Source organism: Bombyx mori, chromosome 7, assembly GCF_030269925.1.
Source record: "Bombyx mori chromosome 7, ASM3026992v2".
Taxonomy (NCBI): domain Eukaryota; kingdom Metazoa; phylum Arthropoda; class Insecta; order Lepidoptera; family Bombycidae; genus Bombyx; species Bombyx mori.
The window spans coordinates 13,158,934-13,185,132 of record NC_085113.1 but is presented as its reverse complement, the minus strand read 5'-3'; the positions used below and the strand labels follow the sequence as shown (position 1 = coordinate 13,185,132).

General features: G+C 36.5%; 3 protein-coding genes across 12 annotated transcripts in view; 2 read left to right on the top strand and 1 right to left on the bottom strand.

The window, feature by feature from the left end:
- Positions 1-1,176: 1,176 nt before the first annotated feature.
- The window catches only part of LOC101736843 (synapse-associated protein of 47 kDa), a 73,501-nt gene continuing 48,478 nt past the window's right edge, over positions 1,177-26,199 (bottom strand). For 4 of the 10 annotated variants that reach the window (XM_038012148.2, XM_038012151.2, XM_038012147.2 and 1 more), the window contains 5 exons: positions 12,316-12,456; positions 11,552-11,691; positions 10,407-10,519; positions 9,836-9,949; positions 1,177-4,060 (listed from right to left, as the gene is read on the bottom strand). In XM_038012148.2, the coding sequence (XP_037868076.1) occupies positions 3,933-4,060; positions 9,836-9,949; positions 10,407-10,519; positions 11,552-11,691; positions 12,316-12,456 (636 nt within the window). In that variant the 3' untranslated portion in view covers positions 1,177-3,932. Of the gene's footprint in view, positions 4,061-5,237; positions 8,060-9,835; positions 9,950-10,406; positions 10,520-11,551; positions 11,692-12,315; positions 12,457-26,199 lie in introns of those variants that run through there. The other 6 variants (XM_062669480.1, XM_038012149.2, XM_062669481.1 and 3 more) reach the window with 3 other exon arrangements.
- Positions 12,726-17,871, top strand: LOC110385115 (organic cation transporter protein). The gene is made up of 5 exons (XM_038012155.2): positions 12,726-13,176; positions 14,099-14,506; positions 15,516-15,771; positions 16,093-16,277; positions 16,839-17,871. Exons 1-5 carry the CDS (start codon positions 12,782-12,784, stop codon positions 17,074-17,076), a joined length of 1,482 nt encoding a protein of 493 aa, XP_037868083.2. The 5' UTR covers positions 12,726-12,781; the 3' UTR covers positions 17,077-17,871.
- Positions 18,016-25,643, top strand: LOC110385114 (organic cation transporter protein). Its single transcript, XM_038012142.2, has 5 exons — positions 18,016-21,297; positions 22,606-23,013; positions 23,692-23,941; positions 24,628-24,812; positions 25,364-25,643. Exons 1-5 carry the CDS (start codon positions 20,855-20,857, stop codon positions 25,599-25,601), a joined length of 1,524 nt encoding a protein of 507 aa, XP_037868070.1. The 5' UTR covers positions 18,016-20,854; the 3' UTR covers positions 25,602-25,643.

Sequence of the window (26,199 nt, the reverse complement as noted above, 5' to 3'; positions counted from 1 at the left end):
CCTATTTAATCAGTCACAAGTTCCGGTTTAAAATAAAAGGACAGAAATTCAATATACAGATATAATTGCGGCTTCGACATAACGTCTCAAGGAGGCATTCACGTTTTCATGTCCCATCATCTCCAATAACCATTTAAACAAAATAAGATAAAAAAATACCACACCACAAAACTAAAGACATACATTTCGTATAAACAAAGCATCCGAATGAACGATATAATTATTGCAAGAAGCAAGTAAAAAACTAATTAAGATTAACTTGACCTTGATACGAGAACTGTGAGCCAAGGTTTGACCGAGTCACGTTTCGGATAACACTACATAATATGTAACACTGACGTTCTAGAAAACTTGCCCAGAGCCTCTGGGTCTGCAGAGGGACTTCGGTTCCCTCTGTATTTTGTACCGTATGTTCCATGGGGAGTGCTCTGAGGAATTGTTCGAGATGATACTGGCATCTCATTTTTACTATCGCACCGCCCGCCACCGGAGTAGAGTTCATCCATACTACCTGGAGCCACTGCGGTCTTCTACAGTGCGTTTCCAGAGATCTTTTTTGCCACGTACCATCCGGCTCTGGAATGAGCTCCACGGTGTTTCCCGAGCGCTATGACATGTCCTTCTTCAAACGAGGCTTGTGGAGAGTATTATGCGGTAGGCAGCGGCTTGGCTCTGCCCCTGGCATTGCTGAAGTCCATGGGCGACGGTAACCACTCACCATCAGGTGGGCCGTATGCCTACAAGGGCAAACCTTCCGTCTTTATAGGAAAGATCTTGATCTATGGTGATAGCCTCGAGAGGTTATATCCTCTCGAGAGGTTATATATCGTTACCCTAGCGTGCGGGTGAGCTCACGGGGCTCAAACCGAAGTGTTGCTAGCACTGGCCCTAGCAAGAGCAATGCTTCACAGAATCTACCATCGGATCGGAAACGCGACCCACTGAGAAGATCCGGCGAGAAACTCACTGGGCTCACCTAAACGTTACGGAGAAGTAAATAAATGCGAAAAACATTTATAGTCCAGAACGTCAATACTTCTTGCGTCCTGTAGCAGTGGGGTTACCCGAACCCCCTGAGGAGGGAGGGTCCAAACGACACGACTCAACGGAGAGGTGCAGTGATCTAGAAGAGTCAAGAAAAGCGCCCGACCGTGAAGGCCGACAAAAACACACGAGCATACGAACAAACATTTATTGAATAGGAATGTTCACATACACACATTATTTTTAAAATATAAAATTTGCATACAATGCTAAACTAAATATTCTAAGTAACCATTTAACTAAATCGCATAATACGGTCCAAACACGTTCCTCAGCGAAGATAAAATAAAACCTATATACTCGTTGGTAGTTTTCCAATTACAGAGCATAATGCGACTCAGTGACGCACAATGCCGAATTATGCTGAAGCTTCATTGGAACGTGAATTAGTTTTCAAATGCATCAGCAGAGTGCGCTAAGTTAGCACGGTTTTAATTAACATTGATTATTTCTAAGAAACTGCGATGAAACGAAAGTCTTACAATTTATTTAAACATTAAATAATATTACTAACGATAATCTATATATTAATACGTGAAGCAAAAACTTTGTATCCCTTTTTACGAAAATTGCGCGGACGGAGGAGAATGAAAATTTCCACACTTATAGAGAATATAGAGAAGAATTGCACAATGCCAATTTTTTTTTTAAATAATGCGTAAAAGATACATTAAATCAATAAAGAAAACATTACACATACTACATACCATGTATTTGACGCACACACGCATGCATACTATTTATTGTCAAACTTTTGTTCTTGACGTCTGTTGTCAAATTGAGAATAGATTAAATATTGTTTGTCTTTGTTAATATTTTTATAGTGTAGTCTTGGCGAAATTTGTGATTATAGAAGTATAATAGTATTTGAAAATAAAATCATAATAGTGTACAAACTTACAATTCCAATTAATTATAGTCGAATTTCGACTACTGTGGGACCTCTAGTATAAACAAAATTTCGATCAATGCCAACTTAAAGAAAAAACACTTGTCAATTTTGTGTCACTGAGTCGGTATCGATTGCGAGTATCACGCGAGAGCAGTACTTTTGAGAGTGCTCGATTGTGCTTCGAGTTGCTGTAGTTGGAACATTCAACGTTGAGCATTATGCCGCATAATGCGCTCTTGTGCTGTCATTGGAAAACCACCGTTAAGTGCTAAATGTTGAAGCATAATTTAAAAAATATCACTTATTTTTACATTCATCCATTGTAATGTCGCTAACAGACACTCATTACAAAAAAAAAACAATGTTCACAGCCTAAAGGACAGTGACCGATCATTATGTGTATAATTTGAATTCACTCTCTGCTGAATTATGTCCGAAGTGTTGATATATATTTCATCAAGCAAAGCATTCAAGGTGGTTTTCAACAGTGATCATAGTGATTTGTAGGCAGCGGCTTGGCTCTGCCTCTGGCATTGCTGAAGCCCATGGGCGACGGTAACCACTCACCATCAGGTGGGCCGTATGCGCGTCTGCCTACAAGGGCAATAAAAAAATAAAAAAAACTTTTCATTACGTGAGCCGTATGCTCGCCAGTCGAGGCATAAAAATCAGATTGACAGACACTGAAAACCTTTTTCTCTCACACAATAATGAAACCAGACCTCGCCGCGCTGTTACTAACACTGTTACTAACACTAACGCTGTCTGTAAGAACTACTCGCGCGTCAAATACGTTGATTGTAGTATCAACATATCCTTCATCAGATGTGCCAACAACTGATCAATATCTAAATTCAATCGGACAAACTATCTTCGAACTCATAAATCAGCAACAAACAAACAGATAAACATTTGTTTTTACATTCAGTGTGTCATTAAGCTACACAATAAATGAATTACTATAGACATTTCGCTCACTTGACCATGATGACCAATTTATAGGTTCAAGGCCCTTGTACGGTATAAGCACACAACTAAAAAATAATTTAACATTTATTCTCTAAACTAGATGCCTTAGTCTTTAGATATACAATTGAGTTAAGAATGTAGTGAAAAATATACTGTTTTTTTTCGCACACTGATAATATTGGATCATTTTGTGCATGTATTGCGCTAAATATTCACTATATTTACAAAATAACACATAAATACATAATATCCTGTAAGATGCAGTTAAATAAAGATTAATAAAATTTCCAATATGCACTTTTACGTACATAGCCAATAATAGTATTAGGGTTTAATAAGGTAACTTGGTAATTATTGCGATAGGTTTTTTTATGGGCATCATAGGCAGACAGAAACCAGTCTAGCTGGTAGTTTGTGGATGGATATTATGCTCCGAACACAGCCAAGCCCCCGCCTATACCGAAGACTCATCTCAAACCTCGTTAGAAGAAGGACATGTCACAGGAAACAACATGGAGGTAAGTTCGTTACAAAGTTTCTTAGTACGTAACAGATATTATCTTTGGGAAAGCACTGGGAGAACGCAGCCATTGCAGGTTGCAATAATGACCCAAACTGCACGCAATGTAACTTACTCAATAACTAATCGATCTGTGGGGTCAGTGGCTTGACTGTTATCTTACAACCGAAATAAGAAAAAGCAAAAAAAGACGCTTATGTTGATAATGCGCAAAAGTGGTGGTCTAGAGACGACAATTATTTAGAACAATAACTATAGCGAAATATCCGTCAATATTGTGAATATGGTTGGAAAATGGCTGGAAACAAAACGATCAAGTGTTGCATCTTTTTAATCGCATTGTTTACGGCTCATTTGGAATTAGAGGCCATGTTTGGAGATTGGTTGATCTCAATGATGCTGTACATTTGGCTTTAAACGAATGGAATACAAAATTAACAATGCAGAACATAGGTGATTAATGAAATTAAAATGGAATTTGGATTTAACGATTAGATCCTGTGCGTCCTACTTGAGATCGACGTCATCACCAAGTAGATCTTCGCACTCCTTCTCCCACTGTTTATCCTCTCCAGTCTTCTCTTCGACCACTTCGTACTCTTTCAATTCGGCTTCTAATTCTTTCTCCCATTGTTCTGTAATTTATTGATTTCATTATTTTAGATGTGCACAATTTTTGATATTTCTTTTGCTTTATAACCTATACAAAAAAGTCAAACCATACCTTAGATTCTAAGGGCTTAGAATATTGTTATATTAATTGCATGTGGCGTATTTCAGATATTATAATGTTCTAGCTGTCTCTTCGTATTTCGAGTAGTAGGAACTAAGACTAATTTTACGATTTAATCTTGTGTTATTATTTTTATTTTATTATTTTCATAGTTTCGAATACAGTTGTCGTGGTTACAAACGCTTGAGATGTTGTTTGAATTTGTATATTGTGTTAACTATGATCTAATTTTAACTTAAAATAATAAAAGAGAGATTAAAAACAGTTAAGGTTGTGTCTACTCGCGAAAATCCCGAAATGCGAGTTTTCACTTTTTTCTTATAAAACGATCGGTCGTTCCTTTTGATCATTTCGAATCTCTTCGTCTATAGAAATATAGCTACTTGTCCTGACGGACTGTTTCACTAACTATTATGAGCCTCAAATTTGGTCATTTGATGTTTTTATGTTAGATCAAAGCTTTTGGAAATTTCACTACTTAGGGAGTAAAGCTATATACACTTATATATGAGTCAACCATATTCAAAGTAAGAGTCACCAAATTTCATATATGTGCTTCACGTTAAAATAAGTTTTTACAAAAATTTACCCCTCAGTAGGTTACTAGGGGTTGAAAGTTTTAATCTTAACTCATAAAAAATGGCAATTATATTTCTTTGGATGTTTGTCCTCTATTCGTTCCTTAAGCCTTTATCCGACTGCGACGAAATTCGGTACAGTAGATTTTGGCACTTCACGTAAGGCTTCTGTCATATTCCCATCGATGTAACGTATGTGGCGCACGATTACTTTCAAGAAATCTATGCTTCTCATACAATTGGCAATGGTCACAGCGGACCACTACTAACTTTTAGCGCCAATCTAAAACATTTAATCTCGAAGAAGCAAGTTAACTATAATTTAGATCCACCACAAATTTACCAATTTTTTTTAAATCCTTCTCACTCTTAAAGATCTTCTCGAAGGGACATGTTTTAGAAAAACTAACTTCTACATAAAGAAAAATAGTTTTTTGAAAGAAAACATGTTACATTCTATTGCAAAAGAATAATCGAACAGCGTAAATAAGAAGACCAATATTATTTTAGAATAATATAATTATTTTCAATTCATAATAACTAACTATAATATGCCAATATCTCTTTCGACTGAAGTCGAAGTCGAGTCATCTAAACATTTAGTATTTCACGTGAAAACATTTCTAATACTGTTCTTCTATATCATACTAGAACATTTATTTTCTAACCAATTTATGGTTCCAACTGGAATCCTTATAGATTTCTATCGAGCGTTTAACTGGATCTTAATTGAAATTTAAATATTTATACAAGCTCGCATCGGCCAAAAGATACAGATTAAACGCAACTCTCTCTTGAATGGTAACAACCGTGAGTTTGCATGAGCATAATCAGGTGCGCAAACTAATAAGTCGATTGATTCCAAGGCATTTTAAAGAGATTTAGGTAAATGAGATGAAACGAGCCCCCTGGCCTACAAATTGCCATTCATTTTTTATTTCAAACTTGTGAAATTACAAAAACGCGACTGAATTAATTACTCAATGTATGTAACAGTTTGATTTGAACACACACAACCTGTTCATAATTCCCTGGATCTAATGTCTTGAAAATCCTTGTTATTTAACATCCCACTAAAATTCCTCACAATACGAGACAAGAATTCCAGTTGTATCCCTAATACTACTTTGATTAGAAGAAATAAATTTAAAAACAAACCTCTCTGCAAAAAAGAATCGACATTTCAATATTCTTTTAATACTCAAAATCGTCATCGAAGACATACCGAGCAACATTCTAGGCCAATACTTTATTATCACTCATTCATTAAACATCAACTATATTATGAGTACATATTTCTTTATTTGAATCCCTACAAAATGTTTCATCTCGAGAATAACTTTCTTAGGTAATATGACTTTTTAAAGATCTACTGACGCCAATGCGTTTTGCTAGGTTACATTTTTATATTTTTACCTTTTTTATTCAGTGTTCCTCCACTTTCGGGTTACAGAGTAATTTACTATGAAATATTTCAAAGATATCAAAATGAACGCCAATACAATAATTGCAGGACTATATCCCAAATATTCTGATCATCTTCGTCTAATTTAGTTTGGGATTAAAATCCTATTTAATATCTTCCATCACCAAAATAGCCCTGCAATGCTATTAGCTCCCCAAACAGACAAACACAAAAACATTGAATGATCGTTGTGTTGTCAGTATACAAAATTATTTAGATCGAAGACCAAGTAATATAAAAATTCATAATTGACCGTCAAAATTACATTTGCTGTACCGTGGATTGCTTCACAGAACAAAAAAGTCTGTATTTCGTCCTCATCATAGTTCGAATTTCGATTTCAAAGATCTGACAACACAATAAAACATACTTTGAAGTTTCAACATTGCTACGATATGCAACGTAGAACACGACTTGAAAAATGTAAAATAATTAATCAATATTCGTAAAATCAAAAACCAACTTTGAGAAAAAAGCGTTCATTCAAAAATAGGAAGTTAAGCACGAAGCGTAACATAAAATCAAAGTAGCAATGTCAAAACTAGATAACGCAGTACTTACATTTAAAACCTACTGAGCGTAAACCATCAATGAACATTATTTCTATTACATCTATATCTTATTCACGATACTTAAACATATATAACATTCAGTAGATAATATATTTTTGTCGAGAAAAAGGGTTGGTTAAGTATACAATCATACTAGAGCTGCATTAGACACGCTTGGATTACGTTCGCCAAATAGACGCGACGGAACTCATCCTTTTTCTGTAGTAACTCATTGTTAAGAGCTATCTTTTTCATCAACAGTGAAAAACTGGTTTACGTGTGTGAATATGCCTCAAATGTTAAACGTGTGAGACGTGTCTAATGTAGTTCTGTTGAAACACAGATTTTTATAGAAGATAAACATTTCGATACACAAACATATATACAGTAATAGGAAATCCATTTTATTTTGGATTTTGAAAAACTATATTTTCAATAACATTTATAACATCACACGATATAACAACAAGAATGAAGATATGACAACGATACGATAATAAACATATTACGAGTACTATAAAATAAACACGATTTAGAACAGACCATAGCATATTGTTAGCTAAAGTGAAAATTTTAATAGTGCACTCGATACAATAATGCCACGACATTGCAGTATATAAACATGTTTGCATGAATTCGAGTGAACAATTAAGCAGTATTCGTTACAAATTTATATCATAAATGTTAATACTGTCAAATTTAAATAAAAAGTGACCGCTTCGAATTTGTTAACGACCACTCAGCCCTTTAAACGGAAACCTGAATTTGGTTGTTATAACCACAGATCCACATGCTGCCACTTGATAATAATCACATACTACAATGTCGTCAAGATAACCACAGATCCACATGCTGCCACTTGATAATAATCACATACTACTACAATGTCGTCAAGATACACACAAAATTATTCTGTTTTTATTCATTATTTTATTATACAAGAGAGATTTTAAATTTCGGGTTTTCAATCTAAATTAGAGTATAATAGATTTTTGATTATAAATCATTACATCAACATCTACAGGTATATGTGCGTTTCCGCTAATACTATGAAAGTCAGTGATGGCATTATTTTATCAAGGTTAGCATATTAATGCAATGCAACAATATCAACTTTATAATGTTTCAAGTTTCAAATAGCTGCAACATTTCAATCGTATATCATATTATTATTATAGTACAAAGCTAGAATATGTGAATTATGCATGGTACACACGAGTGGTGTTATTGTTACGATGAATCAAGATTATCCCGTAGTCCGTGGTGTTTAAGCTGCATTCCGTTGGAAACAAAAATTTGCAGTTTAGCTATAATTACACAACAAACTATAAAATCGCTATTATCTCTGTAAGCCACTTTAGGGTAGAAGAAAGGTTCTCATTGTTCCCGAATTTGTTAGATTTCGGTAAGCGAAGATATACAATGAGACTTTTAATTAGTATAAGATAGAATCATTGAAAATTTTTTTTTTTACTAGATAACTTTGGCAATTAACTATACTATAGCTATAGTCTTTCTAGCCGTAAGATGAAGAGTTACTCAGTCTCTAAATTTCAATATCAATTAATTTAAATCGGTAATAAACACGTAATATATCAAAATGGGACTGCGCAACAGAATTTCGGTCATTTGACCGTTTTTTTCATTCCGGTAGCCACACTTTTAATTTTATTTACAGACCATTCAAAGGTCTTACAACCACAAAATAATCACGAAGCTGGGATATGTGCTGTATAATTCTACACTTGTATACCACTATAATAGACTCTAACACATTTTTGTTTCAATTTCGAAACGACAGTGAATAAGTTGGGATCGATCTGTGCCCGGACAAGTTTACTTAGACAAAAGTTAAATATGTAAATAGCAGAATTGTGTTTAAATAGCTCTGCAATATTACGAAAGGGTATTCTTTTGTTAATATCTCAAGTAGGAATTGGTGAATTATTAAAATTCATAACATAGATATAGAACATGCAAACGCTAATAAATCCCTCAAAGTTGGTTCATTTGATTTAAAAAATTGTACATATGTAATGTGGTGTCAAAGGTGAATGAAAAAAGAAATGTGAATTAAATATAAAATAAAGAAAGGACTATTGAATTAGACTCGTTCAATCTAGACAACATTTGTTATTTTATTATTTAATAACCCCGATAATCATTAAGAACTACTAACACGCGCTAACAATAATTTCTTGCGGATAGACAAACTTTCAACTGGAACTTTCATAACGATGGCACAACCTTTTCTTTGAAACTCAGTACCACAGAGATTTATCTCACGCGCCTTGTACATATTAAAATATTTAATACATACTACTTTAGTTTGTCATTGCCTGGCTGCAGTTGTTAATCTATGTCACTTCAAGGCAGAATCGAAAAGATGTAGAACAAAAGCCTCTGGGTCTGCGGAGGGACTTCGGTTCCCTCTGTATTTTGTACCGTATGTTCCATGGGGAGTGCTCTGAGGAATTGTTCGAGATGATACCAGCATCTCGTTTTTACCATCGCACCGCCCGCCACCGGAGTAGAGTTCATCCATACTACCTGGAGCCACTGCGGTCATCCACAGTGCGTTTCCAGAGATCTTTTTTGCCACGTACCATCCGGCTATGGAATGAGCTCCCCTCCACGGTGTTTCCCGAGCGCTATGACATGTCCTTCTTCAAACGAGGCTTATGGAGAGTATTAAGCGGTAGGCAGCGGCTTGGCTCTGCCCCTGGCATTGCTGAAGTCCATGGGCGACGGTAACCACTCACCATCAGGTGGGCCGTATGCCCGTCTGCCTACAAAGGCAATAAAAAAAAAAAAAAAAAAAAAAAAAACAAAAAGAAAAAAAAACATGCAATAAGTGATGAAAATTGGTGAAAAAGCTTACTTCTTTGGTAAGATTCAATACAATTTACGGAAATAACGTGAACAAAACGGATCTAGAGAACATGGAAAATTCTTATTTATAAAAATAGAAACTATATTCTTAGTTCGGAATATTAAAACACTATCCACACGTTGGCACCCTTAGACCTTACCAAATGAAGTAAAGCTAGTTAAAATAAAACGATAATATAATCGATTCTTACCATCATCGTTTTCTCTGTCGATTTTCAACGATTTTATACGTTTCTTGACCTCGTCTATAGACTGGTTTTCGCTCTCGATAGCTATTAGACTCTCACTCGCGGATTTATCCGAGTCTTTTGGGGAAAAAAATAAAGAGAAAAACAAAAATAAAATCATAAACAAAACAATGAGTTCTGATGATGATGACGGCGATGATCATGATGATGATTATGTATCACGAATTAACGGGAAACTGCGTTAATACCCAACTGCCATAATTACTAAATTGTAATTTTCAAAGTCATGCAATTTAGTGTTGCGTCAAATAGTTATTTAATCAATTGATTATAAATCTATATTTATCTACTAAATTAGCAGATCTTTTAGAGACATTATTAAGAAGAATCAATAATCAGATTAGTTATGATATAATGATGTAATTGTGGAGAACTAACTGCACCTATAACACTAATACAACCAGAACCAATACTGATCGAGGGAAGTTTTGTAGCTGAGAGTCGTGAGAGGCTATTTGATAAAATCCTACAAGACAAGAGGCCTTGGTTCAGCCAAGAACAGTGAGGAACATACCCTGGGAGTCGTCGGCGGAGGAATGGCGCGCCGCGAGGGCGTCGGCCTCGTTGGCCTGGCAGATCAGCGACAGGCGGTAGAAGTAGTTCCTCCAAAAGTTCTCTTCAGTGATACTGGAGACGATGTAAATAAGAATCAGTTTTGCTTATCTATATATTATTATAATATATATAAATTAATTGCTGTTCGTTAGTCTCGCTAAAACTCGAGAACGACTGGACCGATTTGGCTAATTTTGGTCTTGAATTATTTGTGGAAGTCCAGAGAAGGTTTAAAAGGTAGAAAAATATGAAATGCTCGGTATTAAATAAAAATAACAGTTTTGTTTTCGCTTTGATGTGAATCCGTCGAACGGATTCCTTTTGTTTGTTTTAAGTTTATTTTATACAAAAGTTTAGGTGTTTTATTTATCGGTTGAGGTACTACGAAGTCTGCCGGGTCAGCTAGTGCCAAATATAAGGTGTCATAACTTCCCGTTTCTGATGCAATTAACACTAATCACGCCAACACTTACTGATACTTATTTCTACCATAGCGGGGAGATAACCGTATACGACAAGCGCTACTCATAATAAACCAAACAAAACAAAAAAAGGATAATATAATAACTGTAGATTCATTTGTAAGAAAAATTCATGAAGTCAAATGTGCACAAGCAATAAAATGATACGTGCATTTTCATTGCAAAAGTTCAAAATGGGTCAAAACCCATTATGGTATGTTTAGTGTTAAATCACCGTACCACAAAATTATGTTTAGATCATAATAATATTGCATTTCCGTTATAGAAATATCCTGTATTTTCAATGACAATTTTCTTGAATGGCAAGTACAAGGGAGCTTATCTCAATGCTATTGCTCACAGACTTAGGGATGGATGGCGCGTTTGGGATGGTATGGACATGTGATGAGACGAAATGAAAATGAGGTTAGTAAGAAAATGTTAACTATGAATGTGGAAAGATATAGAGGAAGAGGTAGACTTGAGAAGAAATGGATGGATTGCGTGAAAGACGATATGGGTAAGAGGGAGTAAGCGAAGAAATGGTATATGATAGAAGAGTATGGAAGGAAAAGACATGTTGCGCCGACCCAGGTAACTGGGAGAAGGGCAGGATAATGATGAATGATGATGAATTACTTACACTTTTGGCACAAGATCAAAGCGCATCTTCTCAAGGTTCGGGTCCTCGGTCATAATTGCGACCGCCACCGGGTACATCTTGTCGTAATCGAAGTCGAACTCCACGCCCGCCGGCGGAGCGCGGACAAAGTTCCTTCGATCCTGGAAAAGAATCGAAGAGTAAATATCCTTTCGGTGCTCCTTCAACTGTAGTATCCATTCAGTAGACATAAAGATTGCTTTTGTCGTTGTCTCGTGGGGATGAAATTATACTGTTTACTAATAATTTTATAGACTACACGAAAATTTACGTCCTATAGACAATGAAACTATTTTACGCCTGTGTAAATAGCGAAATAAGTGATTATGTTTTCTAAAACTATAAATAAGAAATCGTTACTGTTTCGCGGCAGGAAGGAATAAAAATATATTACAATATAATGGAACATAGCTTAAAAATACATCTATTATGCCGTAGACACATGGTGTCCGTTGTGTTAATTTTTCTAGCGTATTTTTATAAGTAATTTTTTCGAAACGTTTCGTATGTGATTAGTTTTTCTCCTTTAGGTGGAAAGGGGTCATTATTCCAGGTAAAGTACAATTGTAACCAATACCGACTAAAATCTTGGGCTATAATAATGTCCAAGACCTTGGGAGTTCGATTTATCGTTCTTATCACAGCCGATCCCACGATTGTGTGCGAAACTACCCAATAATGGAAAAGGTCACTTAAGCCGATTCTTCTACTCAACTGTATTATAGTTCACTAAGTTGTGTACTCACAGTGGAAAGGGAGAGGCATTCTTCCTTCAGAGCAGCTTCGTTAGGAGCGCCGATCCAGGGAGCAATAGCCGACCCAGCACCGGCTTTCTCTTGTCCTTTGATGAAGGCGTCCTGCTCGCGATTGAATTCACCCAAGATGCTCTGTTGAAAATTTGAAAACAAACCGTTACATAAAGCTCTAAGTAGGTACGTTGGGATTTTACTAGTAATAATCAGCCTTCATTTTTACGGGCCATAAAGTTATGACCGCTAAAATAAAATTGACGCAAGCCTTTCGCGGGTTTGCGTCAATTTTATTTTAGAAACTCGTGGATTCACCACAAACGGTACTAACACCCATTATTATGTAGATAATAAACACCGTATCGAGTCGGTTCTTGAACTAAACATTAACGGAGCGTCAAAAACATCAGTATAACAAGAACCGGTGTCGCAGCAACTCTCATAGCTTACATTTGAAATTAAAATGAAAACAAAAAAAATTCAAAACGAAAACGGTGACGAAACAAAAGAAGATTTATATACTAAAACAGTTGGTGAATTCGGGAAATGGCAAACCCTTTTATTCCTAACAATAGCATTGCCTATTAAACTAACAATGCCTTGGATACATTTCGGTATAATATTTTTGGCACCCAAAACAGTTTTTCGTTGCGTTAAGTTAAATTCTACAATAGAAACTCTTAATTCAACGTGCTATAGTGATTGTGTTGAATACGAATATTATAGTGAATTTGAGAGCACCATTATATCGGAATGGAAGCTCATTTGCGATAGAGCTTGGATGGCAAACTTTACACAGAGCATGTGCATGTTCGGTGTTCTTGTCGGCAGTATTGTGTTCGGTTTTATTTCTGATCGGTAATTAAAACTTCAAGTATTTTATTCAACAAGACAAGTTTTAGAATAGCTGAATAACTAGAGTATTTTTTACGGATGTTCGGTTATAACTACTGAACCATGCATCCGATTGACTTGAAACTTGGTATCTATGTAGAAAATACATGTACTTAATGGATAGGCTAATATTTATATGAGTGTTGGACTCCCTACACCAGTTGCACCAGTTGCGGGGCGTTGATGATGAGAATGTTTGTGTGGATGAGAAATAAGAATGTTAATTTTAAATGCCCAGCGAAGCGGTCGGGTACAGCTATATAAGGGTATAAAGTAGATGTGGTTTTTTAGCATATGCATAACAAAACGTTGAATGCAACTGTTAAAATCTAATATTTTCTAGTTAAATGGTCAGTATCTATAGGAGTCCATAGACATTACAAAATGAAACGAATACCGTCACACACCTTGATAAATGAGGTGAAAGTCTCTATTGTTATTATAATGTATGATAACGATTGTCCCTCCTTCCGAAACGACCCAACATTACTTGCTCAAAATATTTACTTGCTAAAGTTTCCTGTTTTGCTTTTTATTATACGATGCTTTTTATTCCTTCATCGTGGAAGTCTAAATTGTGATACGAGCAAAATGTATAACGGCATGACCACAGGATAACTTATAAAAATATTATTAAAAATGCCAGATGTGACTATAACGGCATGACCACAGGATAACTTATACAAATATTATTAAAAATGCCAGATGTGACTATAACGGCATGACCACAGGATAACTTATAAAAATATTATTAAAAATGCCAGATGTGGACTGAGTTGGAATAAACACTAGACCAGTCCATGACCACCATCCTTAACCAAGTAATCAATTAAAATTACAATTACATCGTTTGTCTACATTCTGCTGTACATTTACATTCAAACAGGTATGGACGTCGACCTGGAGTCATCTCATCGTGCTTGCTGCAACTGATTACCAGCTCGATTACACCATTCTGTACAAACTATTGGAGTTTTGTCGTCGTGAGGTTCGGACTTGGTGCCTCGACAGCAGGCACTATGATGTCATCCTTCATCTTTCTAATGGAAATCGTGGGACCCGCCAAACGCGAATTACTAGGCTGCGTGTACTCTATGCCGCTGGCTATTGGTTACGCGCTGATGGCACTTATGGCATATTATCTGAGAAGTTGGACAAATTACAGTATAGGAGTGGCCTTGCCCAGTATTATATACTTAACGTATGTTTTCTATATGCCGGAATCCCCAAAATGGCTAATCTCAGTTGGACGGCTTGAAGAGGCCAGTATTGTTATGACCTCTGCGGCTAAATTGTAAGTATCGAAGCCAAGGTTTTGATTAGTCTGGACAATTTCCTAAATTAACTAATGAAGGCTTTAAGGCACACCTTGAATACGAATAACAGAACAAATTTCATTGTAATTTTGTCTGTAACATTGACAAAACGTGTTCACCATAAAGATAACTAAACTTGTTCCGCTGTAGCATCACATGTTCTCTGAAAATACATAACAATTGCGTAGCAAAATAACTGATGTTGTTCATAAATAACTTTTTACATGTGATTGTGAAGAGATTTACATGTCATTTTGTAAATCTACATATTTTGCGGTCTGTTGTTACAATAACGATTGTCTTAAATTTCAGTTCTGAGTCAGATACAGAAAATGTTTTCAAGTTAAAATTAACATAATTATGATTTATATTGATTTGACTCCCCAAACACTGTTTGAACAGATTGGTCATGGTCTGATTTAATTCAGAACCATTATCGTTTAACTCTTAAGCTTGTTAGTCTGGTAGAGAATCAGATTTACATTCGAAAGATATATGTATAAAAAGAATATTTTCACAAAGCTTATTGGTAAAATTTGTATTTGAGGCACGTTTATTGAATTGGAAGTTATAAGTACATATATTGAAATCGTAATGAAATAAATTCGAATTTCTATTTTGTCCTTTATTTGAGAATGTTTAAAAAAATAATGGATCACCGCTAAATTAATTTTATATTCTAACGCATTTAAACAAGCTAAACCTTTTAGTCGTTTCTACCGTGATGAAACCGATCCTCTTTTGGAACTAATAACCTACGGTAGAGATAAAAACCCTTAAAATGTTTGCTAGTCATATGCAACATACAAATTAACATTCCCTAAAACTGCAATATTCCAATAAATCTAATAACTCTAATAAAACTAATTTTACGGTTTAATCTCGCATATTTAAAGAAACCAGTACACGTGGTATTAGTTTTGTCCACAACTCGCGAAAAGTGAGCAAAATGCCAAAAAACTTTAATTTATTATAAATCTTTACCAGCAACAACATCGATCTCCCATCATCAGGTATGTTGTCAGTCGTCGAAACATTGGCCAAAAAGGGAAAAGCTGAAATAAAGACTCAAAGAAAGGCTACTTATATGGACTTGGTCAGATTACCAAGTTTGAGGATTAAGAACTTGTGCTGCTGCGTCGTTTGGCTGGTGATTGGGATAAGCTTTTATGGCGGTACCCAATACTTTGGACAGACCAGTATAAATACATTCTTATCTGTCGCTTTGGGAGGTCTGGTGCAGGTAATGTTATTTTTATAGTCATTTTGTCTTATTTACCCTTTTATAGCTACATTAACAATCTAAACATCAATGACACAAACTGACTGTATCGCACGTATGCCCTTCGGAGTTTACACTTCAACCTCCAGTTAATAACACCTTCAACCTACATTTAATACAACATCAATGCTTATCCTCCTCGCGTCGTTTTCCTCATTACTGAGGGTCGTGACTCCCTCGCTGCATCCATTTCTCCCGTACGTTATCCCTCCATCTGCTGCGATCCTTAGCTTCATCAATGCTTATAATCTGGTTATAATTTGTCCATATCTTTTTCCACAGATCCCTGGGCTACCACTGAGCGCGTATTTCTCGAAAAGATTTGGACGCCGTGTCGCCATCATTGGCATGTTCGTGATTAACTGCATTTGTAACCTGCTATTAGTTCTCCCTGACGCATGGTTTTATCTGAAGCTCGTGGCTGGTTCCATAGCCAACGCTTGCGGAGCTGCTGCGTTTTCTGTAGTGTAAGTTATTAGTATATATTACACTACAAAAAATAACTTTGCAAAAACCGATAAATTCAATTTATCTAGACTAACCGTTAGCTAGCTAGCGGACAATTGGTTTAACAGCTATGTCGAAACAGATTCTGTTGGACATACTCGCAAACAATGCGTCGCGAATGTCGTGATATCACTACGTAATATGCTTCCGGAAACAACGAGTATCCTTCACAACAAATTTGACAGACTTAAAATCTGTTATTTCTAATTACACGGATGAGCAAAATCTGTTAAGCTGTGTTAACAAATGGGAATGGTAATAATGGTAACATTAGATTTTGGTAGGTAGTATATACGTAATCTGTTGAGTTTTAAAATCTGTTGAGTTATAATGACACCGCTGCTTACAAGCTATCATCATCATCACCATCAAACAGCCCACAGTCGTCCACTGCTGGACATAGGCCTCTCTCAATCCACACCACTGAGCCCGGTCTGCGGCTCTCCTCATCCACTTCTTGCCGGCCACCGTAATCCAATCCACCACCACCACAAGCTATAGGTAACTAATTTTTATTTCAGATACGTGTACACTACAGAGCTGTTCCCAACGGTGGCTCGGAATATGGCCATGGGCGCTTCATCCACCACCACGCGAGCCGGCTCTATGTTGGCACCATTCTTTGGCGAGCTAAATGTACTGGCTTCCTGGCTACCACCCATTGTATTCGGACTGTTCCCAGTACTAGGAATCGTGGCCTGCTATTTCCTTCCGGAGACGAAAGGGAAACAGCTAGACGATCATCTGGACGAATCTTGATCTATTTAAGATAACCTTTGAGATCGACAAATATATACATAAGCGTAACAAACATATTTTCTTGTATATTAAACTAGCGACCCGCCCTTGCTTCGCTTCGGAAACTGTAATTTATTATTGATTTCTCCACTATTTAATGGATGTCATTATACATATAAACCTACCTCTTCAATCACTCTATCTATTAAAAAAACCGCATCAAAATCCGTTGCGTAGTTTTAAAGATTTAAGCATACATAGGGATATAGGGACAGAGAAAGCGACTTTGTTTTATACCATGTAGTGATGAGTTACTACTTTTTTGAGTACTTTTGAAATTTAAATCAGTTTTAAATATTTTTATTCGTTTTTATTTCGTCTTTCATTTGTAGCGATATCTTTGATCGAATTGAAGAAAATGAGAAACAACCTAAACTGTGCTTACTTTCACGAAATATCGCATACATGTTCTCATCCGTACCATAGGTGGAAGATCTTCACTCTATAATGTAAACTATCATTGAATTAAAGCGTATAAATTAATATTTTAGTCTATAGAAAAGAGATTAATTAGTCGATAGAAAAAGACAACCTTTAAACATTCATAACAGTATGTATGTTTAGTTAATTCATTGCTTATTTTAATTTTAAATATACCTATATATAAAAACGAATTACTGTTCGTTAGTCTCGCTAAAACTCGAGAACGGCTGGATCGATTTAGCTAATTTTGGTCTTGAATTATTTCTATAAGTCCAGAGAAGGTTTAAAAGGTCGATAAATATGAAAATGCTCGGAATTAAATAATAATAACAATTTTGTTTTTCCTTTTATGTGTCCCGCGTCGGACGGATTCCTTTTGTTTGTTTTAAGTTTATTTTATACAAAAGTTTAGGTCTTTTATTTATCGATTGAGGCACTACGAACTCTGCCGGGTCAACTAGTTTTAAGTAAAGAATCATAAAAAAGTTATAGTATTTCAATCCTTGTTTGTAATATTCATTTTTAATTGCATTTAATTGAATAACAACATTCAAAATACTCTCTCTCTCTAGTTGATGACATTTTAACACAAACACAAATAACTTCGCTGAGTTTAGTAAATTATAGAGGTAGTGGTTTACTACCATTTCGACTTTAAAGGATCTCCTCCCGCTCAAACATATTTAATTCCCATTTAAATCACGAGGTCCCAATCTTTGGAAATAGACGATTTTCATTTCTCTACATATTCTTAAAATTCAAAATACTTGTAACGGGTGCGGAGCTTGGCAATGTGGTATTGTAGTAAGATTGGTAAAACGGTGGAGACGAAGTAAGGTAGAATAGATAAGATATTTTTTTTTTTATTGCCTAGATGGATGGACGACCTCACAGCCCACCTGATGTTAAGTGGTTACTGGAACCCATAGACATCTACAACGTAAATGCGCCAACCACCTCGAGATATAAGTTCTAAGATCTCAGTATAGTTACAACGGCTACCCCGCCTTTCGAACCGAAACGCATTACTGCTTCACGGCGGAAATAGGCGGGGTGGTGGTACCTACCCGTGTGGACTCCCAAGAGGTCCTACCACCAGTGAAAGTAAATGCGAGCTCACTAATAAAATAAATAAACAATTAGAAAACTTTGCGATTCATTTTGAGTAATAGCATTTTACTCCTCTACCTTCCCACACTGCGATCAAGTCATTAAGTAACAGCGACTGCTGTATATTAGTTCCTTTCACCATATCTAATGCTATCATTAATAACTGGTATACAATCAATCAGAATACAGTGTTGGCATCACTTTTTTATTGAATAGACCGGTTAACAAGCTTAAGACTCACTTGTTGTTAAGTTTTTATCGGAGCCCATGTATGGTGTTATGACCAGTACCACAACCCATATGAAGCCTAGAGGTATTTGAATGGTAGGTATAACGACTGTCCCGGCCTTCAAATTGGACCGCATTACTGTTTCGCGGCAGTAATGAATGAATGAATGAATGAATGAATGAATGATTTTATTTCAGACAACAACAAGTCCATATGTGTACATAATATCATTGAAACATACTTAAAATTAATAAAACCAATCAAATAAAAAAGATACATTTATTAATAATAATTATCAGTTGAATATATTTCAAATATTCCACTCAACTGATACTTACTTCGAACCAACCATTATTATTATTTAGTCCGCAAGTGAACCATGGTACAATGGGTCAAGTACCGACGGTCATAACGGTCTGTTAATGCCTTCAGAATGCTGTTAGGGATATAGTATATATAATAGTCTACTAAGACTACTAGTGATAGGAGGTTTCCAAGCCTAGCAAGAACATCGGCGAGCATAACTTAGTTTTAGAGCGGACATACCAGAATCTCTCTCGGAATGACTACTCTATGGAACCGACAAACACAAAGCACGCTTCAATAATTTATTACGATCCCGCAAAATCTACGGCAAAAGAGGCAATTACGTTAACAACATGGTTTCTTTATTGTCATCCCACAATTGAATACATCAGTGGAAGAGTGACATATGTAAAAATGATTATATTTCATTTTTCTCGACGAATAAAAGTCTGTTTTTTTTTTATTGCACTTGTAGGCAGACTAGCATACGGCCCACCAGATGGTAAGTGGTTACCGTCGCCCGTGGATTTCAGCGATGCCAGAAGCAGAGCCAAGCCGCTGCCTACCGTTATATATACCGTTAACAATCTATATATATTAATACGTGAAGCAAAAACTTTGTATCCCTTTTTACGAAAATTACGCGGACGGAGGAGTATGAAATTTTCCACGCTTATAGAGAATATAGAGAAGAAGTGCACAATGCTAATGTTTTTTTAAAATAATGCATTAAAGATACATTAAATCAATAAAGAAAACATTACACACACTACATACCATATATTTGACGCACACACACATGCATACTATTTATTGTCAAACTTTTGTTCTTGGCGTCTGTTGTCAAATTAAATATTGTTTGCCTTTGTTAATATTTTTTATAGTGTAGTCTTGGTGAAATTTGTGAAGTATAAAATACAATCATAATAGTGTACAAACTTACAATTCCAATTAATTATAGTCGAATTTCGACTACTGCGGGACCTCTAGTAATATTTATTACACGATGTTCCGTCACCGTAGAAGTCATTTATGAACATTTTTTACGTATTTTATCTGAAAATTGTTACCTGCCTATTGGATTCGAATAGCTACGAGTGCACCGGGCGTCTTATCCTTTACCGTATAATTTATATAATATAATAAAAACTTACTCAAAATCTACAAATTGTTTTATATGGTCTTCATCCACCCGAGACACCAATTCTATTGTTTCCATAAACACCGTACTTAGCTCATCACATAAAATTAGATGAGTCATCATTTTTGATACAGCAGCCAGCGGTTCGACATTAGCACTCCGTCATCGCAAAACATTAAAATATGGGCTCCGATTTGCTCGACACTTTTATTCCGATCTAAGGAGTTTACATCGTCGGTTGATGGCTAAGATATAAAAATCCCTAACACAAGTATTAAGAGCCATGATGGAAACATTGGAGAATATAGGATAACTATTTAACTAACGAAGAATTATCAGAAACAATTCTTCTTCTTGTTCTCAGTCGTATGCACTCTTGGCAGAGTGGTCGTGGTCATCACTTCGGTTGGTGGTGCGCTTCACCAGACGTCGCCATATTTCAGAAACAATAGCGACAGCCAAATTAGATGATTTTAGATATTAAATATACCTTATACAAATGAAAAAATATCTTGGATTACGATTAAATAATGATTCCGAATTCAAGTTCTGACATGGACGGTACGAAACGAAAATCAGTTACTATTTCTGAAAAAATAGAAGAGACACCGAAACAAGATGAAGATAAACTGATTCAAGCGATAGGTGAATTCGGGAGATGGCACGTGATGCTAACTATGACGCTATCTGCGCCGATCCGAATGACGGCAGTCTGGAATCATTTGGGAATCATATTTCTGGCACCGAAAACTGAATTTATTTGCGCGGAGAGACGTAATAACAACGAAACCATCCAAGAATCGGAGTGCTACAGCGATTGTACTGAATACGAATACAAAACGGATTTCGTGAATACAATCATTTCTGAATGGGACCTAGTTTGCGATCGAGCCTGGCTGACAAACTTCAATCAGACAGCTTGCATGTCCGGTGTTTTATTGGGCAGTATAGTTTTTGGATTTTTCGCTGATAGGTAAGTCGTGATCAGTTCTGATACATATATTAACACAGATGCACTTTTTTTTTACTACCTATGCTGATAGCCTTGAGAGGCTATATCAGTTTCTCCTTAACGTGTAGGTGAACTCACGGGGCTGAAACCGGGCCGGGTAGCTAACACTGGCCCTAGCAAAAGCGGTGCTTCGCAGAATCTACCACTGGATCGGAAACGCGACCCACTGAGAAGATCCGGCGAGAAACTCAGTGGGCTGTGTCTGTGGGTTAATTCACTCGTCGAGCCCTTCGTCGCAAGCGATGGGTTCGGCGTGGACGATGACCGGCGACAGATGCACACTTCAGATCCACTACTTAGAAAAATTACGTATATATCGTGAGAATTGAGAAAGCTTTCCTTGTCCTTCAATCAATATCTACAATTTTATTTTTTACTAGAAAAAATAATTGGGACCACTGTACATATTTAGACAGTATCATCTAAAGAAACTTTGTATGCATGTGTGAAATTAATTGATAATTTAAAACATATATTGGAAAAAGACTACTCAAAATTAACAAACTATCTGTGTAACAGTAACAGTCAAGCTAATATAAAAAAAAACGGACCAGATAGAAGGTAGACAAAATTTGAAGTCGTTGTGGCCTAATAGATAAGACGTCCGGTGCATTCGTATCGAGCGATGCATCGGTGTTCGGATCCCGCAGGCAAGGTACCAACGCTACAGAGATTCACGATTGACTTCCATGGAGAAGGAATAACATCGTGTAAAAAAAATCAAACCCGCAAAATTATAATTGGGTGGGTGGCGCATTTACGTTGTGGATGTCTATGGGCTCCAGTAACCACTTAACATCAGGTGGGCTGTGAGCTCGTCCACACATCTAAGCATTAAAAAAAAAAACTCATCCACCCATCTAAACAATAAAGAAATAAAATTGTCATTACCTAACATCCTACCCACAAGCCTTCGAAATTAACCGAAATATCGGGAACTCATTGAATGTAAAAACTGTGGTAAAATCCGTTAAATAGTTTTTGATTATAAAAGTATACCTTCGAAATTAACCGAAATATCGGGAACTCATTGAATGTAAAAACTGTGGTAAAATCCGTTAAATAGTTTTTGATTATAAAAGTATACCTTCGAAATTAACCGAAATATCGGGAACTCATTGAATGTAAAAACTGTGGTAAAATCCGTTAAATAGTTTTTGATTATAAAAGTATACGTTTTTTTTTGTCCAAAAGCCATAGTAAACGTGGCATTTTTAAAAAAAAAAGTATTAATGTTAGTGGTTACTGTTTCAAGATTGTTTTTTCCAGATTTGGCCGTCGTCCCGCTCTCCTGACGGCCTGCACCACGCAACTGATAGCTGGATTCACAGCGCCGTTTTGCCCAAATTACATCACATTCACCTTGGTCCGATTCTTCAACGGCGCAGCTGTTGCTGGCGCATTACTGACTTCTTTTATTCTAATGATTGAAACCACGGGCATATCGAAAAGGGAACTAATGAACTGTATCGTTTCCGTGCCTCTGTCGGTGGGAGAAATGATAATGCCAATGTTTTCATATTACTTGAGGTCTTGGACTAGATATAGTTTGGGTCTCGCCCTACCAAATTTGGTATTTTTGGTTTTATTCTTCATTGTACCAGAGTCTCCGAAGTGGTTGATTTCCGTTGGAAGGCTCGAGGAGGCGAGTTTGATCATGACGAAAATAGCGAAATGGTGAGTATTATTATTTTGCGATTATGATGTAAAAGGCCATCTATATAGTTCTATACACTAGAATAGACATCGGAGAATGAAATTCACCGCTCACATTCAGACATCGCGTTGGTCAAAAAGAAACACATATTGGTTTTTTTATTCTCTTTTTGTTGCTAATTTGGGTGGACAAGGCCTATATGGTGTTAAGTGGATATTGCTAATCACTAGAGTCCATGAACCTAACCACGAACCACGTTAATGCCGCTAACCGTTTTGAGACATGAGTACTAAGTCTTTTTTACAATACCACGGCTTCCCCACTCTTCAAACCCAAACGCATTACAGCTTCACGACAGAAATAGGCAAAGTGGTGGAACCTACCCGTGAGAGAGAACCTACCCGTGCGAGAAAACCTACCCGTGCGTGTCCACTACAAGAAAAAATGTTCTATTTAAATTAACATCTAGCATAATTACTTTGACAAACATGTTTTATTTATTACTCTTTAGATTATACGAGTATAGTATCTAACGAGACCCTATTTTATTCACTGACAAGATTAAAAACGACAACATTTAATGACCAACCTAATGAAAAGTGTACTTCTTAATTACATATGTATTTCCTCAAATTACTTATTACTATATCTCAGATCTAAAAAAACGTCACCTATTTTGAGATATCTTTTGATTACAGGAATAGACTTCCAACAGAAGGCATGATGGACAGAGTAAAGATTATAGCATTTGAATCCAATGTTGACGAGCACAAAAACGTCAAGGCAACTTACTTAGACCTGATCAAAGTGCAGGAGATAAGGTGGAAGAATATCGGATGCTGCCTTACGTGGTTTATCCTCGGGCTGAGCTTCTATGGCAGCAATCAGTACATAGGACAGACCAGCCCTAATGTTTTCGTTGCTATTGCAATGGCTGGAGCTATTCAGGTACGCTTATGTCCAACAGAAAAAATATCTTTAGCAGAACCATCACTCGTGCCATTAATAAAAGTAACAACGTCTTTTATTGTAGATAGTTAATGGGAACCAGAGATTGATAAACGTACTTATTATGTATAAATATATGTATGTCGGATTAAGGCTCAGACATCAGGAATGTAACCGAGGTATAGCAGATAGGAGTTTAAATTACTATTAAATAATCACTGATCGTAACCCAGTAATTTAAATGAACTATAAAAATGGAGACTGAACTAATTAAATGAAAATCGTGAATGATAACGGTCACATAAGGCAGTAGGTACTATCTGCCAAGGACAAAGTTCCGTGCACTCATCGCAATAGGGGCAGTACTAATCGTCAAAGACAACGTTCCACATCCAATACTGTGCAGTACTGACTGTTGGAAGACAGTGGTCCATACACCAAGACGCATCCGCTCAAATGCGCCCAGAGCATATTTTTTTATACTTTTAATCACACGAATGTTTGTCAGATATGAGAATTGAACCTACGACCCTCGGTTCACTCGTCAGAGGCGTTAACTACAACACCACCAAATCGATCAATAATCAGCCACATGATTGAGATATTAATGTCTTGAAACTGAGCCACATGCAAGATAACACTATTCTCCTTTTTTCTTATCGGTCGTAATGCTTTCTTTCCTCAAGATACCGGGTATTCTTCTCAGTGGATATCTGTGCAAGCGCTTTGGTAGACGTCACACGCTGATATTCTTGTTTATCTTGTGCGGCATCAGCAATGCCTTACTATCGGTGCCTGACGACTGGTATTACTTCAAGCTCTTTATTGGATCTACCGCCGTCAGCAGTGCGTCTGGAGCATTTGCGACCGTGTAAGTAAATTGCGAAATAATGTATGACAGTAAGGATCCCAATAGCGACGTATCGGATGATTGTTGACAATCCGCAGGCTACAATTAAGTAAAGTAACGTAATGCCTCATATTTTAGATGATTTCTTTTTCACTCCTACAGACAATTAACTTGAACGCCACCACCTTACTAAGGTCATTATAGGCTTCCAATTGCGTGGCTTAACTACACATTAATTTTAAAAATACCTGCCACACACACCGATTTAATATCCATCTGTTTTGAATAGATGTTTTTGCTTTCCATGACAGACTACCTTTGACCCATTCCTTGTTCTATTACTGGCCATAGAGATCGACTTAGCTGGAGGTCTTGAGGCTAATAAACTAATCATAATCGGCCACACGTTAACAGCGAAAAGGTAGTCAGAAGAACATAGAGACGTGGCACACAAACTAACCAGCACTAACCATATGACGTCCATACGGTGGTTCTGAATACTGGACTATTAAATATGCCTTTGATAACATTTACAATGAGTTAAGATCGATTGTTTAATCCTTTCCTTTCAGCTACATGTTCACAACAGAACTCTTCCCGACGGTAGCCAGGAATATGGCGATGGGAGCTTCATCAACGGTCTCCAGAATCGGTTCCATGCTGGCTCCTTTCATCGCTGGTCTTACCGCCACTGGACCTTGGATTCCACCGACTGTGTTCGGCCTTGTACCATTCGCCGCGGCAGTAGCTTGTTACTGTCTACCAGAAACCAGGGGCAAAAAGCTCAAAGATCACTTCGGAGAAACATAATGTTAATAAAATAAATTAATACTGTTTTCAAATGAAACGCAATTTCCTTTTTTATTTCTAATATATATAAACGATTTGCCTAGTTTTATTGAGTCCCGACACGAGGTCGTATTATTCGCAGATGATACATCTTTATTATTTAAAATTAAACGACAATTACAAGTCTATGACGAAGTGAATGATGCGATTTCGTGTGTGGTTCATTGGTTCCGTATCAATAACCTATTATTGAATAGTAAGAAAACGAAATGTATTAAATTTACTTTAAAATGTATTAAATCATCTTTAAATGTGAGACAAGTAGATAGTAATGTAATTGTTTCTGAGGAATCATTGGAGCTTGTTGAGTCAACCGTATTTCTTGGTATAACAGTGGACTCCAAACTGCAGTGGGGACCTCATATTCATAAATTGGCGAGTAAGCTTAGCTCTGCAGCATACGCAGTAAAAAAAATTAGAATGTTAACAAATGCGGACACGGCTCGTTTAGTTTACTTTAGTTACTTCCACAGTGTCATGTCCTATGGCATTTTGCTATGGGGCAATGCGGCCGATGTAGAAATGATATTTATTCTGCAGAAAAGAGCTATACGTGCTA